Here is a 19,094-nt window from a genome sequence, read left to right as displayed (position 1 = left end):
GTGTGATGACGATCAGATGTGTACGGCCGTCTGAAGAGTGGTACCGAGTTGATATATAGGAACGGAGCGCCGGTCTATGATGCCGTTGTTTTTTGTTTTCAATGTATCGGATTTAGGTAGATTAGACATAGAAAATATTATCATTGCCTTGATTGGTGCTGCACATTTGCGCAAAAAGCCGCTCATCATGGCGGGTGAGCGGCGACGACCTCGGGGCCATGGAGGTGGGGAGTTCTGGCATCCACTGGGTATCTTGAAAAAAGTAGCAGATATTGCCAGCCCGCAAAAGAAGTGGCCTCGGGTCGGCAGGAGGTTGTGTGGCGGGTGTGCCATCGTGTGAGTTAAATCGTGGTCGCAAAACTTGCGCTCATGCTTCAAGGCAGATCGCGGCGGCGGCTCGGGTCGTGCGGGGGGAACTGGTGATGCCTTGCGTTTGCGTTGGCCTGTGCCGCGAGGTACTCCGCGGATCCGGTCTGGCGACCGGGCTGTTCAGCAGGCAACTTGGTGTCGTCGCGTCTTTGAGGAGCTGCTTGACGGGGAGGGGGTGCGCTGCTCGCCGAAGGGCTGGGCATTCCAGGAACGAGGTCGGTGACGGCCTGGGCAATAGACTTGATGACATATCCCCGAAGCTCGCGGTCCTCGCGGCTGTCCTCCTTCTCGAGTCTGAACTTTTCATCCTTGTTCATGTTGCCGCGACGCAGGCCTCTGATCTCGTTCAGGATGTAGAGCAGGACCTCTTCGGGGCATCTGTTGCGCTCTGCACAGAAATCGCTCTTGCGTACGTATCGGCGGGTGACATCGGTGGCGCCATCGATAGAAAAAGCGATGCAGTAGGACATCTTCTTACCCCAGCCCTCGGTGTAAAGGCGCGGGTTGTCCCATGCCTCCTCACAGGCGTCGACGTGGACCCATCGCTTCTGGTGCTCGGAGTATACCTCAGTCCAGACGTGGTCCTCTGCGTTCCAGATCCAACGAACTCTGCCTCCCATGGCACGGCAAAGCATGCTGAAGCAGTTCGCCCACTCTCCAACACGTCCTCTGCGGGTATGCAGTAGTCTCCAAACATCGCCGTACCTGGGGAATCTTTCGTAAGCGCCGCAGTCTCCGGCTGAGCATTTGTAGAGCTCGACTCGAAGTGCACCGCATGCACTCTCGTCGGGCGTCGGGGGCGTCATGCCTTGGGCGATTGTGGGCGAAAGGCATACAGGGCACGGGGGGTTGTTGACCCAGGTGAAGAATGATCGCTTGAACCATCTGAATAGACAATTAGACTGTGTTCAAAGAATCCAAGTGGAAACATCCAGCTTACCTCAGTAGTGCGCGGATAACGCAATCTTGGTAGCCCCAAGTGGCTTTGCGTCCATCTCCCATACTCTCAGCCTCGGCCTGCATCACTTGGCACTCCTCTTCCGCCTCGCCGTATATCCGGTCGAGGGGTATGCACTGCAGAGCCTCGTCCAACAAACCAGGGTTTTCGTACTTTGTCGGAGTGAGAGAAAGACTGATCATCAGGTTGCGGAATTTTTGTGAATCGCGGTCGTGGGCGGCGGGTGGTGTGGGAATCTTGGGAAGGTGGCGAGAGTAAGCAGGTGGTGTCGGCGGCATTGGTGTTGAGCTGTGTGAAGTTGAAGGTCGACCGGGACCGGGTGATGCGAGACCACGGAGGTTGGCACTGCTTGCGCTCTCTCTGGGTTGAGGAGTGCCTTGGCGAGAGGTAGTTCGAAGTTCGGTCATACGCTTGTCACGAAGAAGTGACTCGAACTTTACCCTTAGGTCGCGAGCCCACTCTTCGCCGTACTCTCCATCGCCGTTCGGGGGGCCTTCGCCCGGGGGGTAACCGTGGCCGTCCATCTCAAAGTCGTCGGTGGTTAAGTGGATGCTAATGTTAAGAGTGTCGAAGAAGGGAGGAGAAGAAACGGATAGAGAGTCTTCGACGGAACTCTCCCGGTGGTCGTCGGGTAGTTGAATCGTATTGGTGTCAGATCAGGTCGGCGAGATGGGTTGACTTAAAGAGTGGAAGTCGTCGTCGTCGAAATTGTTAGTCGTCGAAGGCTGCGCAACTGCTGTGTCTTCCAGTCGGGCTTGGAGCTGCCTATGGTGTTGTTCCCAAAGCCGGGTTGCTTCTCGTCTGCTAGTTGGAAGAGTCGAGGCTCGGCACTGTCGAGAGTTCCTGAGCCAAGAGTTTCTAGCTTGGACTTCCGGGTCGGTCGGGAGTATTTCAGGCGTCGGTCATGGGGGTGAATGCGAGTCCCAGCGAAGCGATCGTGGCCGCTACGGGAGAGTATTTGTTGGTTCGCAAGATTCCGTGCCTTGTCGTCGGTAGAAATCGAGAATCGAATTTCAGAAGGCGAGTGAAGTGCGGTGTCGAGAAGGAAGGGATGGGATGGGGGGGATGGGGGTGTTGAAAGGGTTGGTAGCGGGCGGAGAGGAGGGTGCGATTGGGGAGTGGGCCGCCAGGGGAATTGATGGGAGCAAAAGAGCGGACGTAACGTACGCCAGCAGTATCCGTAAGGTAGCGAGCAAGCGTACGTAGGTAGGTAGAGGTGGGAGAGAAGTTGCGTTGCGTTGCGTTGCGTGTGCTGCGTCTGCGTAAGGCGTAAGGTGGAAGAGAGGAGTGAGGAGTGAGAGAGAGGCAAGGGAAGTGGAAGGGGTCAAGGTCCAGGTCCAGGGGGGGGAGGGGTGTGTATTCAGAAGAGTAGACTTTTGGACACGCAAAGGTGACAGAAAAAGAGGCAGAGAATGGTAGCGAGAAAGGAAGAGATGTGAGTGTGTGAGGCAGGGAGAGAGAGAGAGAGAGCGAGACTGTGAGAGAGGCACAGAACAGAGGGGGGAGTGTACGGTGGGAGCGGGAGGAGTGCGAAAAGCAGCAGAAAGCGTACGCACGCCGCTCTCTGGCTGGCTCCTCATGGGCGGTTTACGCGTAAGCTGTGCAACTCGGACCAATGGCAGGGGCCAGATCGCTCCAGAGTGGATCCCGCTCAATCCGCCCCGGCACGTACCACGACTCCGTCTTTTCTGTCCCAAGTGAGCAAGAGCAATCCAGAGACTGAGGGCAGTGTGCCTTTCCTCTCTCCTTCCTGTCTGCACCTCGTGGATGTACTGTACCTCGTGACATGTATCTTTTCCAACCCTTGTACCTAAGTACCGTATCCATCTTACCTAAGGGATCACGAGTCTTGTGAGCCAATCACAGCCATCTCACTCCTTGCTCTTTTCTCCATTTTGGCGGATTCTCTCGCTCACGTACTCCCGTACTCCCGTCCCCCCGCCACTGGCCAACGACAACACTCAATCATCAGTCAGACGGCTCTCTTTCTCTCCAGACTCCCAGTCACCGTGTCCTATGGCTTCACCCTCGACAAGCACCTGGTCCGGCTACTAGTGACGAATCCTGAATAGAGCCGGTCTACCTTACGTACTGCCCTGTCGCCGTCGCGAGCTTACCTATCCAACGTCCTCCCGTCCTCCTCCCACATACCTTTCTCGCGCCAAGCCCTTCTTGGGCTGTTCAGAGGGGCACAATTTCGAGCTGCGACTCTTTTGCGGTCCTTTCACATCCTTTGCTCTCGTTTGTGCCAAGGCTTGCGTTGCTCTAGCCTCGACGGAGTGCCCTCTGCGGGCAACAATTTCGAGAAAAAGCCAGGCAACGGCGACGCAATCCTCCCCGGTGACGACGGCCGAACGGTCCCTGGGGGCGGAGAAGCCCCCCTCCCGTATCCTACCTACGCAATATACCGACTTGAACTCTGGAGACGCTGAAATTACACTCACGGTTTGCTGGTGACGATTCACGATAGTTTACCTGCTCGTAACTCAATTGCGAATCCGAGCGAGGCTGACGACCTGCGACGACGATGGCAATATTGTTTCTTCTTCTTGGCACCCGTTCTACGGGTTGTGGGCGAGAGAGGTTCATCAGATGGACATGATGAAGCGGAAACAAGTAAAGAAACAAACACCAACCTGAGAACATCCACAGTCTGCTGTCCACAGCAGCTCCATGAATGCAAACCAAAACATTGGAGATTACTAGTAGGGTACGAATACATACGACAAGCACGTTGTAAGTACGGAGCAGATTTTCACCGAATTCCCATCCGCATCCGCGAATACCATCACTTACACTCGGATACAGTACTCCCAGCTAGTCCATTCACCTCGAGAATGCAGACCACACCACACGGCAACGAGGACGGACATTCAAAGGGGACAAGCCTCACTGTCGCACCCGATGTACCGGTACCTCTCGCTTGTACCTAATCAAAGGTTCTGTCACTGGCCAGCGCCAGATCCCACCTCTCAACCTTAGTCGAGTGGGCACCGCATCCCTCCCCTCCGTGCCCTCCACTCCTCCAATTCCTCGCTCTTACGGTTCACCCTGGCACTCTTGGAGAGGGACGACAGAGGCGTGAGGTCTAAGGAGTACCTCTCACACACACCCGCCCACACACTTTTCTCACTCTGACGGGTCTCTGGCAGCCCCAAACTGTGATGACGAGGCGTGGCTGAGGTCTATTTCCAGCATCTGCCCCAGACCAATCTGGGCTGCCCGCCAAGACTTTTACGCAAGTGTCGGCGGAAACAAGACCCCAGATTGGTCCCTCGTCCCAGATCTGTGGCTCAGCCGGCTCCCCAAAGCCTCAAAGCCTCACTCTCAGCACCGCTTTCTTGTTGATTGCCCGCCGCAGCACAAATCACCTGTGGCAGTGGTAGTGGGCAGCCAGCGGTAACCAGCAGCAGCAGCAAACCACAGTCTACCCAGTGTACTATAGACACTTACTACACGCACGGCGCCGCTCTGTTCCCCCCTCCCAGGCACCTCTTTAGGCACTCTGAGACAGTAAGACTCGACGCTCTCTTCCGTCTGTAACTGAACCAGAACCTTGGGGAGGGAAGAGGCCCACGGAAGGCGGCAGCTCCGGCGCCAGGCGGCTGCCGGCCGTGGATGATTACGACGACGATGAGCACTTGCTGCCATCCGTGCCAGTTGTCGACACTTTCAGCATCTACATCCGTACATAGTATCCGTACTAGGTATTGATTTCTCGCCAGCATACGCGGAGGAGCCGGGGATGCGTCGATGAAGCAGGACTTACATGCTACGACTCTAATTGTACAACCTATCCGAGTCCCGAGCAATCGAGGACCCATAATGTCATGAGAGATCGATCATGTCACAAAGGACCGGCACAACACGGTCGAGAAAGGATGGCGATGACAGTGGCCGACTGTCACTCCAATTTTCCATTTTGCGCTCCCGCGCCCGGCAACTACGTCCAGAAACAGCATCCTTCGTCGCCAATCACTCGCCAGTCCACCTCATCTTCTTCGCCGCTGCACATCATTACCCTCATTGCGCACTAACCAATCTCCCATATGCACCTCAGAGGCCAAAAAGTTCTTTGATGGGGTTAATCAAATCAACCACGCCGCCACGACCCTCCCGCTCACGGTCTTTTTGCAAAGACATGCTAAATTGCCCGACAGGCAGCGCGACATTTGCATCCGTCCACGAGGATTCGCCATGTGAGACCAGCTCCGACCATCAAACCAACGGTCACTTCAGACTGGCGCCAACCGCCAAACCTGTACTTAGTATCCCGTGATAAGGGGAGTTTGCTCCAGTATCGCCTAGTTGCACCGTAATGCCAATTTCTTACTGGATGACTGGTTCGTCGCCGGCTGTGGCACACCATCTCGCCTCGCTCCTTTCGCGTCTCTCTCGGCCTTCTGGACCCCTAAAACTTTGTCTCGAGAACCTGGGCAGCTAGGTTGTCCTTATGGGTGAACCGACCTGGTCCCGTTTCGTCGTCGTCCTTGACCTCAAATTCTCGCCTGTGGCTAGTGTCATCCAGAAACCCCCCAGGCCCCCCCACCCATGGCGACGACGACTCAATTCCAGCAAAACCAGAAAAAGCTTCAACAGAGTGCGGCACCTTTAATTCGTACTCTCTTTTCTTCCACCCAAGCTCCCATTGGTCTTTAGCTCCCATCGGCAAAGGCGCCGCAGGGGCTTGACGACTATCTGCACTCTATTTCAGTCAGGTACGCGCTCGAGAAGTCGGATGTATTTGGGTCCTCCCAGTTGTCAGAAACACCCCGGCCTCAAGGTTCTGCCCCATTCGCCTCCCACTCAGCCTCGTTTTCCCCTCCTGGTCCCGGTCTCTACGAAGGGCACTTCGCCTATCCAATTTAGCTGGCCACGTTTCCCCCGATCCCCGCATGTGGTTCCTGTTCTCACGGACTCGACTCGTACGAATTGTGCATGGCGGAGGCAAGGTGGTTGACCTGATGAACGACTGTAGCCTCGTCTGTAGGCAAGCCGTATTACCTTATCGACGCCCGTCTTTCGGACAAACTTCATAGGCGACAACCTCTTGGAGCTTCTTCGGCGGGCCAGGTCTTCCCGAAATCTTCTAGCGGCCGCCCTGAACCATGATTGATAGACTCTCCAATCCTAAGAGATCCTCGCCCGATCCAGGTCTGATCCCACGTCAAATCCTCCTGTCTGTTACGTGTGCTTGCGTAAACAGGTGGGCTCGTCAATCGTTCTCGCAAACTCAAATGTTCACAGGCCTACAGCGGTACAGACTGCTGCTATCGTCTGCGGCATGCCAACGTCTCGCCCCTTTAACTCGACTCGCACAGGCTGGACGAATTGATTGACTTTGATGAGACGAACCAAGCATGTTGGTATTCCTCAGACGGCATCTTGATGAAGACAATCATCCTCAGGCAGATGGATGACGAGTCAACGGGCGACGTGCTAGAGCAGAAGCCCAAATGGCGTCCGTGACTCCGTACGCCGCAAATTGTACCCGCTCGGCGCCATCAAGCCCGATTCTTACCATTCTGGCCATGCTCGAATCTTGGCGACCTCCCCGGCTGGGCATATTGATACTATCGCCAACAGCAGCAAGGATATCGATATCTGTTGCGGTTTGCGTCCCAACGATTCCAAATCTCACGGTCGTCCTTCTTGGGGACCCGTTCTCCAGGTTAAACTCCCCAGAGCCTGGAACAGAGGACCTGATCGACATCCACGATGGCTTTCTTTGGCACACAACTTCTGGGTGCGTGCCCGATGCGGCGACCCCCCCTTGACCCTGGGGGCGTGGGCCTTAGCGGCTCAGTGACGCGTCATCCACCTTGTCTCACATCGGCGCTCCAATGGTGGCTTGCGTGTTGTTCCCAAACCCGTTGCCACCCCACATCAGACTGCACTCCTTTCGTCTCGAACTGCCACAACTTCCCACAAGGTCGTAGACAAGCGACTCTGCAATTCTCCATAATGCCTTATTCACAAATTAGAGAGCAAAACACCAGAGCTTCCAGCGAGGGGTGGGCACGGAAACACCTCATTACCTATCCGTACTGGACTGCCACTTTACCTACAGGTACCAAAGCTTCCTGGGGCTCAGGAAACCTCTCATTCCATCAGTCCACATCGGCTTTCGGCAGAGTTGCCAAGGGGGCTTGCATCGTGACCAGCCAATTACACTTCTCCCACCTCCCGTCTGCAGAGTTCGGACCTTTCATATTTTCGTTCGGGCTGGTTGGTGTTTTGAGGAATTGAATGTGTGCGGAATGCTTTTAGTTGCTCAGATGGTCGACCTCTCTTCAAGACATGAAGACATGGAAACGAAACGTCTCAGTGGAAACACCCAGTTGGATAGGCTGTTGTAACGTGCCGCCAGCGGGAAGGTTGCACGACGAAGGCATTTCATTCCATAATGGGACGAACGAGTGCTAACGACATCAAAAGTCTCTTATGGCCCTCCCGACCCTGTGAAGACATAGGCATCGAGTTGTACCTGGTCGAGAGTCGGCATAACCCGATGGAACCGGGGACCTGATTGGATCGTCCTCATCCCGACTGAGAGAGCCGGACTCCGATTTACGCGAACTTCAAAATGAGAAGGGCTACGAATCCCTCTTCCTAGCATCCTGCCCATCAACCCGGCCTTGTCACGAGTGTGCAAGATCGCGACTCATGCTCTCACAAGACGTGTCGTTTACTTCCAGCACTCTCAGTTCCAGCACATTCAAATCATATTGGACTCCGCCCCGGGCTGCGTATTCGATCGTCCTCTTGGCCCCCATTTTGCCCCTTCCCTTGACCTGTGAAACCGGGTTGGCCATGATCCCAAATGTCGAGATGACGAACCATTGATTCGTCCAAGGTTTCGTGCCTCTGAATATTCGTTGCCTTTTCGTTTCCCCTTCACCGCTGCCCGCAGGCGCCCCGCCCCCAAGTTTCCGGGTGCCCTTTTGCAGTCGCAATTACACGTTAGCCGCGCTTCAGATCCTTTCCGGATAAACCAGCCTCGGGATAGTCAAGCCACATCACTTATCGCTCAGTCACCCTCCGTGACTCGACGAGAGGAACAAACGGCGAGACAAAGCTCTGTCTACAGATGCCGTTGTCGTCGAACTGCTCTGTATTTCTCTCGGCCCTGCTACCCAGGCTCCCGGGGCTACTTGCGTGGTCTGACCCGGTCCATCGCCGTTTGTACACAAGGGAGGGGGGGCGGCCAAAAGAAACCTCGAGCGGGACGCGCGTACCCTGGACCCCTTCCGTCCCTCGCCGTTCCCCCCATGGATGCAGATCAGACTCGAGAAGGACGGCGACCGTCAAGACAATTTGGGCTAGTGTCATTCGATGCCCGCCCTCTAAACCTCTCTCAGTCGCCTTGCTCGCTCTTGTCCGCAGGCCAGATATTAAGGTATTGGTCTCTTTGGACAAAGAAGGGTGCCCTGGGCTGAGCAATACAACGAATCCCGGTGGGATATCTGGGCCAACCTCTATCCAGAGCCCCCGTTCTTTTTCATCCGGTCTTTTGGTTTTGATCTTGCCGAATATGCTAATTGAAGCTGGTTGATAGGTTAGCCACCTGTGGCCTCGTCCGGGGATTGGGCGTATATTACACCTGGTCCTTTACCGAGAGACTTCGAGAGTATGTCTCTGTGTTTGTACGGGACGGCGGTACCGTTCGGGGCTCGGGGGGACTTTGTTGGAGGAAGAATGGGAATCCACTCAGGCCACGACGCCAAGCGGATATTGGACCCTCCATCCCCCTCGCCCCCGTGTTAGAGGGCCGACGACAGCAACGTCAAATTGAGTGAGGCTCTTTCTTTGCGTCTGACTCTTGCTTCTTGTCAATGTCAGCACTGCAGCAGCGTGGTCCGGTCCAGCGCGGCTTTTGCGTGTAAGTCGTACACAAGCCTCGTGTCACGGGCAGAGTGATCTGGTGTTTTGAGATTGGAAGATGACGCACACTCGTGGGCAACGGGTCGTGGGGGAACGTGGAGGAAGACCGAAGTCTGTCTTCCTTTCTCGGTGCCTTGTCCTACGGCCCCCTTGCCCTTGCCTGTCGGACTGTCGCCGCTATGATCTATCCTGTCCATCGTCATATCCCTCTTCAGACTTCGTGGGGTTCATGACCCGGCGACGCTGGACGCAGGAGTAGACTCCGGCTGGCGGGGGTTAGAGAGACACGGCAAGAAGCGAGGCTATCAAGGCGTCAAGGTTGGTCGAGTGGCCGACGTTTGACAGCATGGCGTGAACAGATGGAGACAGAGAGAGAGGGAGAGGCTTTGGCACTCCCCGACAGGGTTGGCCTCGACGGCGAGGTTGAAGCTTAAACTACGTAAGCCTGGTTTGGTTTCTGGTTTCTAGCTTTGACTTGGTGTCGGGCTACGCGGCTCTGGCCCCATCTGGTGTGTCCTCGATCCCGATACCCGTGGCGTCGATAACGTAAGTTTTGGCTTTCAATACCGGATGGCATGTAGGAAGTGGGAGAGCAAGGGAAACTGGGCTTGTCTTTTGCCTTTTGGGACGGATAAGGATTCTGGATGACGCTTTGCTGGTGAGTACCAAGCAGACGAGCAATAGAGGATGAGGCCCAAGGAGTGCGGACGGTCAACCCATATGCCGGCTCCTCCAGGTGTCCTCGATGGCCTTGCTTGTGAGCTTCTTGACGCTTTTAGGTGGCCAAGTCAGCAGGCATGGTCGAGTGACTGATGGACCCGAACAGCCTTACCGTTTGTCCGTCTTACAAGCCGGTTGGTGTGTTCACCTATCACGGCGGGTATACGGGCACTTTCTCCGGGTAAGCTCTGCTTCTCTAGAGGCTTAGACGCGCGGTACGGGAGGAAGATGGGCCGAGAGTGAAGCCATCACGTACCTTCTCGCTCCTCTATCCTTGCCAAACCCGGGTCCTCTAGGCCTAGCGTCTACGGATACGGATACCTACATCATATGGGCTATGGAGTATGGACTATGGAGTAGGAAGTACGGATGCTTCCACCTCGCTCTCGTGTTGGACTAATGCTGAGGGCCACTCGTTTGTCGCCTCGCTACTACACCCCACGTCACGAAGGGTGGAGAGACTAGAGGCAGGCAGGCAGGCTAGGAGGTGGAGGGACGAATATCCGTAAGGTCGCATGGTCATGTAGGCGACGCCGAGAGAGGAACGGTAAAACGGGGATCCTTGCCCTGGTCCTGGTCCTGAGCGTGGTTAGGTAGGTAGGCAGCCTTGCCAGGTCGAAGTCGAATAGATATTAGATGGTAGACGACAACGGCTGTACGGCATGGGTAATGTAAAGGTTTCTTCGTTTGTTGATAGGCGAAGTAGGCGATGTGGGCAATTTACGGATGTGCGAGACAAGCTTTTTCTCGCTTGGTGTTTTGGGAGGTAGGTGGTGGTGCCCATATTCCGAGGATGGCAAATATGGAGTGACTTTCCGGCGCGAAGGGAAAGGTGGGAGAGTGTTTCGGATCTCTCTATGTTTGATGGAGTAGGTATCCACGGAGACTAACATGGAGGTTTCTGTAGGGGTGATGTGGTGAATTGATGTGTTGAGTTTATCTACATTGGTGTTGTGACGTGCATCTATGTTTACGCGGAAACACTATCTCGATATCGTGATATTTGATGCGTGTGGATGTGGTGTTTAGTATTTGGTGTTGGGCATGTAATTATCAGATATTCAACTCTTCACTTCCCCCGCACCCTTTGTCTATCAAAAGACTTGTGAATTTAACATTCGAAAATATGGAAACTAAACTTGACTTGTGTATCTGTACCCCGTCCTTATCCACAGTCACATGAAGAAGGGCAACCTGAGTAGAAGCGAAGAGAAGACAGGTACACAAGAACTCAACCAATAGAGCAACGAGTTCGCCAAACAATATGTGTATTCCCGTAGTTGTCTGACGAGTCCTTGGCTTGGCAGTCTATGTCGAATCAAGGCTAGGCTCGTAAGCTTATACCGTACAGTCCTATCCAATCTGGTCGCTGCTTCACTGCCAAGACATACTGACGACGAAGGAATTGCGCGGCCTATATGACTTCCTGCTTACGCTGCAAAAAAGCTACCCATACGTTTCTTGCATGCCCTTATTCTCGTTCTGATGTTGCCTTTTCTTAGTTACGTAGAGTATCTGCACACACAGTACTCTTGACTCTTCAACTACCACGTATCCCTCGCTGCTCTCCCTTCCGTCGCCGGGGCAAACTCAAGGACCCCTCCGATATCAATCACCAGATCATTCGGGGAACCTACCAAGACATATCGGCCAGTCGTCATGGTGTCTATAAAAGATGGAAGAGAGGGAGGGAGGCAAGAAGCAGGATTGAGCAAACCAACCCACGAAGACTAGTCGAAGCGAGTGACGTAGGCAATATAAGAGTGAAAATGTACAAAAAATAAAAAAAAAAGTCCCATCTACATCCATTCGATGCTATACTTTTTCAAGTCTACCTCAAGTACCCTTTACACAAGAAAGATTTCCAGATCCTAGGAACAAGTAGCGCCGAAAGAGAACCGAGATAGGTACCTAATGCGACATGTGCAGACTAAACTTGGAATCTTGGGCGGTGCCCTCGTTGAGTGAGTCGGGAGATGGGTGTAAGACGACGAACTACTGCCTGACTGGATATCTTCAGACCAACAGTAGTGGCTCGAGGGAACCACATGGCTCAAGGTATCAACGTCCACTCTCCCCCTTCGTCCACCGGACCTAGTCCGTCCAAGCCTAATCCCATCTCTTAACCGTTTTTTTCAACGTCCACTAAACACAAGGTACCTCAAACAGAGACAACCATCCCCCTTTCACCTCTCCCACTCGTTGGCACCAAAGTATCTCGCAGGGAGATCTACCTCCCAAATAGGCCTCTCAACAAGAACAGCCTCAAGCGAAGGCGTCTCGCCCTTCTCCCCGTCGGCTTCGGCTCCCGCAGCACCAGCAGCGCCAGCAAGGGGCGCTATGCCCAAGATGGGACGGTACTTGTACGTGTACCACCACCTCGTCTTTCCCTCGGCGCCGGCCTCCGTCTGCGTCTCGCGGTTCCGGTTCCGCAGGGCCGCGAGCTCGCCGCCCTCGCTATCGCTGGCATTCTCCCGGTCGTTCTCATCGTCGGAGTCGCTGGATTCAGCGCCGTCAACGTCCATGGCGTCCTCGTCCTTGGCAGGGGCGTTTTTCTCAATGTCGTCCTGCCATTCCTTGCCGCCGGCCTTGGAGCCGACGAAGCGGTCGACTTGCTGCGGGACGATCGCGCCGACTTCCATTCGGGCTCCGGCGCCGCTTTCGGGGCCGCCTCTGCGCTTGCGCTTCGTGCCGGCCGCGTGCGGTACGAGGGCGTTGGTGGGATCCTGGTCCGCTGAGCCCGAGGGGATGCCGAGGTCCTGGGAGAGGTCGAGCATGAAGAGGAAGGAGACGCCGTAGATCCAGATGCGGGGGCCTTGCCAGAGGAGACCCTTTGCCAGGTCGCGGGTGTCGCGGATGGTGGCGGGGAGTCTGGAGATGGGGTTGCGGCGGGACCACGAGGTGAGGGAGCCGGCGACGGGGTGGAAGGCGAGGATGTGCCACGCCGTCGTGACGGCCACGAGGGTGTAGTCTGTCGTCGGGGCGCCGTCGGTGGCGGCGACGGTCTCGTCTGAGAAGGAGAGCACCACGGGCGGCGCGGGGAGTCTGGGGATGAGGGCTGCGCGGGGGTTACGAATCCAGCTCTCGGTTGAGGAGGAGGTGTCGTCCTCGTTTGACGAGTCCTCGCTGTCAGAGTCCGATGACGCGGCTTCGTCGTCTTCTTCGTCTGAGGTGGTGTCCTGCGGGTTTCCGAGGACCCAGGTGTCGATGTAGCCGGTCAGATCCGCGGCTGCGAGCATGCGGCTGTCGGGCGAGAAGGCGAGCTGGGTGATGGTCCTCTCGTAGTTGCCGAGGCCGGCCTGGGGCTGCTGCTTGGAGGTCTTGCGGTCCAGGCGGCGGACGACGCGAGGCTTTTGGATGGTGATGGTGTTGTCGTCGTCGCTACGGATGACCTTGGCGATGAGGACCTTGGATCCCTTTTGGATGGCGGCGATGTAGCTGCCGTTGGGCGACAGAATAATCTTGCTGGCGCCGTTTGAGAAGGTCTTTGGCACGGCGACGGAGGCGAGCTTCACGTCCGAGGGCTTTGTGGGGTTCTGGTGCTGCAGGTGGAAGGCCTTGACGTCGGTGCCGGTGGCGGCCACGAGGACTGAACCGTCCGCGGTGATTGCGGCCGAAGTGATGTTGGACTCGCCCTTGACGAGGATGGTCTTGAGGAGCTTGCGGTTGTTCTCGAGGTTCGCGTCTGCGTTGGCCTCGGCGCCGTCCTCGCCGTAGAGGCCGTCGAAGGACTTTTGCAGCTTCCAGATGTGGATTTCTCTGTCCCACCAACCCACGACCAATCTTGCTGCCGGGGCGCTGGTGAGAGGCGGTGACTGGGGAAGACTAGAGAGGGTTCTGTGGTTCTCGCGGCCGAGCTCCTTGAAAGGAAGGACGACGGGGGAAGCGTCAGGGCCTTGGGAAGCTAGTTAGCAAGCGCAAAACGCATTACGAGAATGGGATAACTTACCTCCTGAAATAACAACGCTCATCTTGTTGCTCTCGAAAGAAGCCATGGCCTTGACGTCGTGCTCGTGGTACTTTCTGCTCCAAACCTTGCCCCATCGGGCGCCTGAAGCACCAGAAGTCTTCTTGTACAAAACGGTACGACGGTCCATGCCACCGCTCATGATGGCGCTTCCGTCAGCACTGGTGGCAAGGCTGAGAACGTCCTGCTTGTGGCTCTGGATGCGCTGCATCTGCGTGTACGTCTTGCCGTCCCAGATACAGACCTGGCCGGTCGAGTCGGCCGAGACAATATCCCCGGAAGGCAGAACCTTGACGCTCCAGACAATGATATCCTTGGCGCCTCCAGCCAGATCGGCGCCGAGGGTCATGGTCCGCACCTTGTTGCCGTTGCGGGTATCGTAGGCGCAGATGGTGGAGTTGGAGCAGCCAACAACGACGATGTGGCGCGATTGGAAGGCAACGCTGACCATCTGGACCTTCTTGCTGGGAGACTTGACAAGCATACGCTGGAAGCGCAGGTCGTTGTCTTCGATGGAGTATATGGCGAGCATGCCGTCAATGGTACCAGCGACGAGACGCTTGACGGGATCGGAAGGGGAGGCGGGAGGCTGGGCAGCGAGGCACCAGATGTCGCCGTGCTGGCCGCTGGCGTGGCGCATGGGGCGGCCGGTCTCGAGGTCCCATTCGGTAACGGCGGAGGTGTATCCGATGCTGAAGAGACGCGAGGTCGAGTTGGCGTCGGGATCGTTGGCCCAGACGAGGCCGTCGACGGAGCGGTCTGAGCCGGAGCGGAGGACGGTCTCCTGGAGCCAGGAGCCGCTCAGCGGGTTCCAGATCTCAATGTCGCCATTTGCGCGACCGACTGCGAGACGGGTGGCGGTCGCTTGGGCCTTTGAGCGGGCGGAGGGGTGAGAGAAGGCGAGGGCGTTGATGGCCGAGGGCGGGTAGGGGACGAAGCGGCAGCGATGGAGGTCCATTGCGAAGGGAACCGTGGGTTGGCCTCGAGGCCTTGCGATCGTGAGTTCCGGTGGTCAATTGGTAGTAAGATTGATCGGCCCTATCGACCTCGCGAGGAGCAGCTGTTGAAAGCAAGCTCTTGGGGTTCGGCGTGGTGGTGGTGGTGAGGCTGGCGAGGTTTGGCGGGTTGCAGCTTGTCTTTTTTTTCCTGCGACCTCTGCTCGTCCTGCTTTGGCAAAAATAAAATAAAAAAAATCTACGGCTGCCAAAAAGTTTTGTCGGCGGTCGGAGGATGCAAAAAAATAATTAAGGTGTGGTCTGTGCGCCTTGTGCCCCTCCACCCCGCTGGCGGCACGCATCTGAGAGGACGAGAGCGCCAAGTCGCATCTCTTGAGTCTTGATTCCTGGAGGAGTTGGTTGCAAAGTATGATGCTGATAATTCTACCTACATGATGATTAGCAAGGTATATATCTATAGTTACTTTCTTTTCGACTACAGGAGGTACATCTGTTATGTTGCTTCATATGTAAGGTACCTCACTCCGCAAAGAATGCGCTGCTATTGCTGCTTATGTCATACTCTCGCTTACATAAGTCCATCGAGGTCTACTTGAGCCACGGCGTCTTCCGCAGCGGCAGCCCAGAGAAGCATCTATTATTGGCTGCAAACATGGCTGGACCCTTTTCATCTGCAAAGGCTAAGGTGATGACTGCGCGCCAGTAAAATGCAACGATGGTTGCTGCTTGTTCTACCTTAGTCGTGGGAAGCGCGGGACCCGTCGAAACCGATGCGCCGGCCAACTCCGATGGTTGTCGTACTTGCGCTCTTTGCTTTGCACTCGACCTGGATATGTTTCGTGTCGTAACTATCATTTGGTACTTGGTCAGTATGGTCATGAATGAATACCCAGTATGTTCAATATGGTAAACATAGGTACCTTAGTAGACGTGCCAAGTGGGAAGTCACTTACCTTGATGGTCCCAATGGAAGTTGGAACTTTCAGGGATCCCTTGGCCCTTTTTTGCAGCCCCTCATTCCTTGTCTCCGAGTCGAAACTGCGACAACTAAAAGTCGCATGGGAACTTTGGCAACCCCTGCTCTCTTGCTCATCCGCTCGCCCATCTGACAGTGTGAATGCAAACCTACTGCCTAAGTCCATGAGTGTGCCTTATCAATCAGCTTCCGTCCCGTCACATTCCTGGGCATGAAAGCTTGCTGGTTTTAGGAGTTTCGTGCAGCAGCTGCCAAAAGTCCCACAGATTCGTCATCCTCCTCTTTCACAAGTACACAACCCCTCCCCCTCCCCCTCCTCCTCCTTGCTCCGAGCTTTGTCACGATCGCGCCGTTGTGACACGCGCATTCCGACCTCGCCTGCAGACTCTTTTTTTTTTCTGCCAATCTTGCGTTGCAACCAACTCGGCCCTTTTTTCTTCTTTAATTGCATCGCATTGCAACCGCGACACCCACATTGCAGCGATTGCGCGGAATCCAGCCACCACCTCCACCACCACCACCATCGACACACCACTACAATCCGCGATCATGGATTTCAACAGCTCGTCGCCTTTCCCCGAGGGCGTCATATCCTTCTTGGATACTGATCTCTATAAGCTGACGATGCAATGCGCCGTCTTCAAGTACTTCAAAGACGTCCCAGTATCCTATGCATTCACGAACCGCACACCCGAGAAGAAACTCTCGAGAGCTGCCTTTAAGTGGCTCCAAGAGCAAATCCGAAGTGAGTCGACAGAGAGAGAGAGAGAAGCCCCTCCAAATCCCCACCTACGACTATCGAGACGCAAAATACCTGTGACTGACTCACCCCGCGCTGCACCTGAACAGAACTTGGCAACATCTCCCTCTCCGACGAAGAATACCGCTTCCTCAAGACGCACTGCACCTACCTGACCGACGAATACGTCCAGTTCCTCAAGGAATTCCGCCTGCGGCCGAGAGAGCAGGCCGTCGCGACCTTCCACCCCGTCGGCGACGACACGGGCGCCGACTCGGACATTGGCGACCTCCACGTCGAGATCAAGGGCGCCTGGCTCGACACCATCCTCTACGAGATCCCCCTCCTCGCCCTCACCTCCGAGGCCTACTTCCGCTTCATGGACACGGACTGGAGCTACGAGGGCCAGGAGGACCAGGCCTTCGCCAAAGGCATGCGCCTGCTCGAGGCCGGCTGCACCTTTTCCGAGTTTGGCACCCGCCGCCGACGCGACTACCACACCCAGGCCCTCGTGTTCCGCGGCCTCGTCAAAGCGAGCAAGGAAGGGGAGAAGAAGGGCCTCAAGGGCAAGCTGACGGGGACGAGCAACGTGCACCTGGCCATGCGCTTCGGGATCCCGCCCGTGGGCACCGTCGCGCACGAGTGGTTCATGGGCATCGCTGCCATTCACAACGATTACAAGGCCGCGACGGAGCTGGCGCTGCGGTACTGGGTCGGCTGCTTCGGTGGTAAGCTCGGTATCGCGCTGACGGATACCTTTGGCACGCAGGAGTTTTTGAGGTCGTTCAGTCAGCCGGTACACGCTCTCGATGGCGACGAGAGCAAGTTCAAGACGGCGGATGGGAGCAGGCTGTTGGCGTATGCTGAGCTGTTCCAGGGCGTGCGCCAGGATAGCGGCGACCCGGCGGATTATGTCAAGATGTTGCGGACGTACTACGACAGCCAGGGGATCAAGGATAAGAAGACAATGGTGTTTTCGGACTCGCTTGATATTGAAAAGTGCTTGGAGTACCAGGCCATTTCGGAGGCGGCGGGCTTCACGCCGACGTTTGGCGTTGGTACGTTTTTGACGAATGACTTTAAGCATTTGAAGACGGGTGCCAAGTCGGTGCCGTTGAATATCGTTATCAAGCTGAGCTCCGCCAACGGAAACCCGGCAATCAAGATCAGGTCAGTTCCATCCCTTGTTGCTTCTCCTACTGCAAGTTTGGTGTCGTGTGCTAACGGAGACTGTCCAGCGACAACATTGGCAAGAATACCGGTGACAAGGCGACGGTGAACAAGGTCAAGGGCGAGCTTGGTTACGTTGAGAAGGAGTGGAAGGGCGGTGACGAGACCCAGCGTTGGGGCAAGGACGAAAGCAAGGCATAGATAATTGGTGAGTGCCACTTAGAGCTTGTCTGGCGACAGATTATGCAAGAGCCAAGTAGGGAGGAAGATATTGCAAGAAAGTACCTAGATGAGCATCACGAGACACAGGTGGGAAGGCATGGTGGGATTGGAAACGCATTGATAATGACGGTAGCAGGTGTAGACCTCGCGAGATACCTATTGGATGAATGAAGCAGTGGCATATGGCCAGCAGCATTGGCATTGGGCATTTCTTCCTTCTCCGTCAGATGTGTGCTTCTTGGGAATACCAATGGCTCGATATCTTTGTGGCCTGCTCGCTTCTGTGATGAGTGTTTGAATATGTCGACCACGAGCAAAGCAACAGACATGTGTGATCGATGCCATGAATTCCCCGGGGAAGCAAACCCAAGTTCAATCTCTATCGTCTGACTTCTTGGCCATCTTACTGGTGTTTGTGCCTCGATAAATCCGGCCACCTGCTACTAAGAGTAATAAGATGTACTACTCAAAGCGGAAAGTCGACGTGAGAGGGAAGAGTGCCTCCAGCCTCACTACGGGAAGGGAACGTATTACTTCCTCCTTTCCAAATCCAGGAGCAAGGGAAGGTACTTCTAGGTGAGACACCTTCTTGCAATGAATGAGTGTTCAAGGCCAGGAAGGTCCCTTGGCAAGATACCTGAGGCAGGTGAATATCATCCAGGAGCGGCCCCACCAGCACCTTCCCGCCTCCACGCGTCTCCTTCCTCCCAAGGAGGATGAGAGGGTACTTAGGGGAGCCTATTCGCCTTTCCTGTCACCAGCACCCCATCCGGCCATTTGGCCGGGTGGTTAGACTCTGACGCAGAGTCGATAGTAAATGAAATACTCCAATGACTTCCGTGCTGGAAACGAGGGGCGCGCTGTTCGAATCCGAATAGGGGCGTGAATTATAAGGTCAGTATCCCCCCTCCATCCTTGTTTTTTCTTTTTACTTCTTTTTTTCCTTTTTGATTCTCATTCCAGTGTTTTTGCGGCCGGACGTTAATGCTTCTGATGTCCCAAAATCTCAACAGAAAGGTACACACACTAAGGGGCTGGTTCTTGACTTGCCCAAATGGAAATGGTGAGCGTACCATGAAAAGATACAGGCAAGACTAGGTAAGATGCTCAATGTCAATGCCTACAGGCGTACT

The 19,094-nt window shown here is 55.4% G+C and overlaps 5 protein-coding genes across 5 annotated transcripts; 2 read left to right on the top strand and 3 right to left on the bottom strand.

The window, feature by feature from the left end:
• Positions 1-374: 374 nt before the first annotated feature.
• On the bottom strand, positions 375-1,851 carry CCOS01_07155 (PNG1; the record flags this gene model as incomplete). The annotated part of the gene is made up of 2 exons (XM_060455322.1): positions 375-1,254; positions 1,310-1,851. 2 exons carry the CDS (start codon positions 1,849-1,851, stop codon positions 375-377), a joined length of 1,422 nt encoding a protein of 473 aa, XP_060315022.1.
• Positions 1,852-2,094: 243 nt separating this feature from the next.
• CCOS01_07154 (uncharacterized protein) lies at positions 2,095-2,241 on the top strand (the record flags this gene model as incomplete). The annotated part of the gene is made up of 1 exon (XM_060455321.1): positions 2,095-2,241. The coding sequence occupies one exon, from the start codon at positions 2,095-2,097 to the stop codon at positions 2,239-2,241; it is 147 nt and encodes a 48-aa protein (XP_060315021.1).
• Positions 2,242-3,718: 1,477 nt separating this feature from the next.
• On the bottom strand, positions 3,719-3,973 carry CCOS01_07153 (uncharacterized protein; the record flags this gene model as incomplete). Its single annotated transcript, XM_060455320.1, has 1 exon — positions 3,719-3,973. One exon carries the CDS (start codon positions 3,971-3,973, stop codon positions 3,719-3,721), a length of 255 nt encoding a protein of 84 aa, XP_060315020.1.
• An 8,144-nt stretch (positions 3,974-12,117) lies between these two features.
• CCOS01_07152 (U3 small nucleolar RNA-associated protein) lies at positions 12,118-14,856 on the bottom strand (the record flags this gene model as incomplete). Its single annotated transcript, XM_060455319.1, has 2 exons — positions 12,118-13,826; positions 13,881-14,856. The coding sequence occupies 2 exons, from the start codon at positions 14,854-14,856 to the stop codon at positions 12,118-12,120; spliced, it is 2,685 nt and encodes an 894-aa protein (XP_060315019.1).
• Positions 14,857-16,379: 1,523 nt separating this feature from the next.
• Positions 16,380-17,940, top strand: CCOS01_07151 (nicotinate phosphoribosyltransferase; the record flags this gene model as incomplete). Its single annotated transcript, XM_060455318.1, has 3 exons — positions 16,380-16,575; positions 16,680-17,739; positions 17,808-17,940. The coding sequence occupies 3 exons, from the start codon at positions 16,380-16,382 to the stop codon at positions 17,938-17,940; spliced, it is 1,389 nt and encodes a 462-aa protein (XP_060315018.1).
• Between the last annotated feature and the right edge of the window lie 1,154 nt (positions 17,941-19,094).

Source organism: Colletotrichum costaricense (assembly GCF_030867565.1).
Source record: "Colletotrichum costaricense strain IMI 309622 chromosome Unknown Scaffold_6.1, whole genome shotgun sequence".
Lineage (NCBI taxonomy): Eukaryota > Fungi > Ascomycota > Sordariomycetes > Glomerellales > Glomerellaceae > Colletotrichum > Colletotrichum costaricense.
The sequence above is the reverse complement of the archived record's forward strand: the minus strand, read 5'-3'. Positions and strand labels throughout refer to the sequence as shown.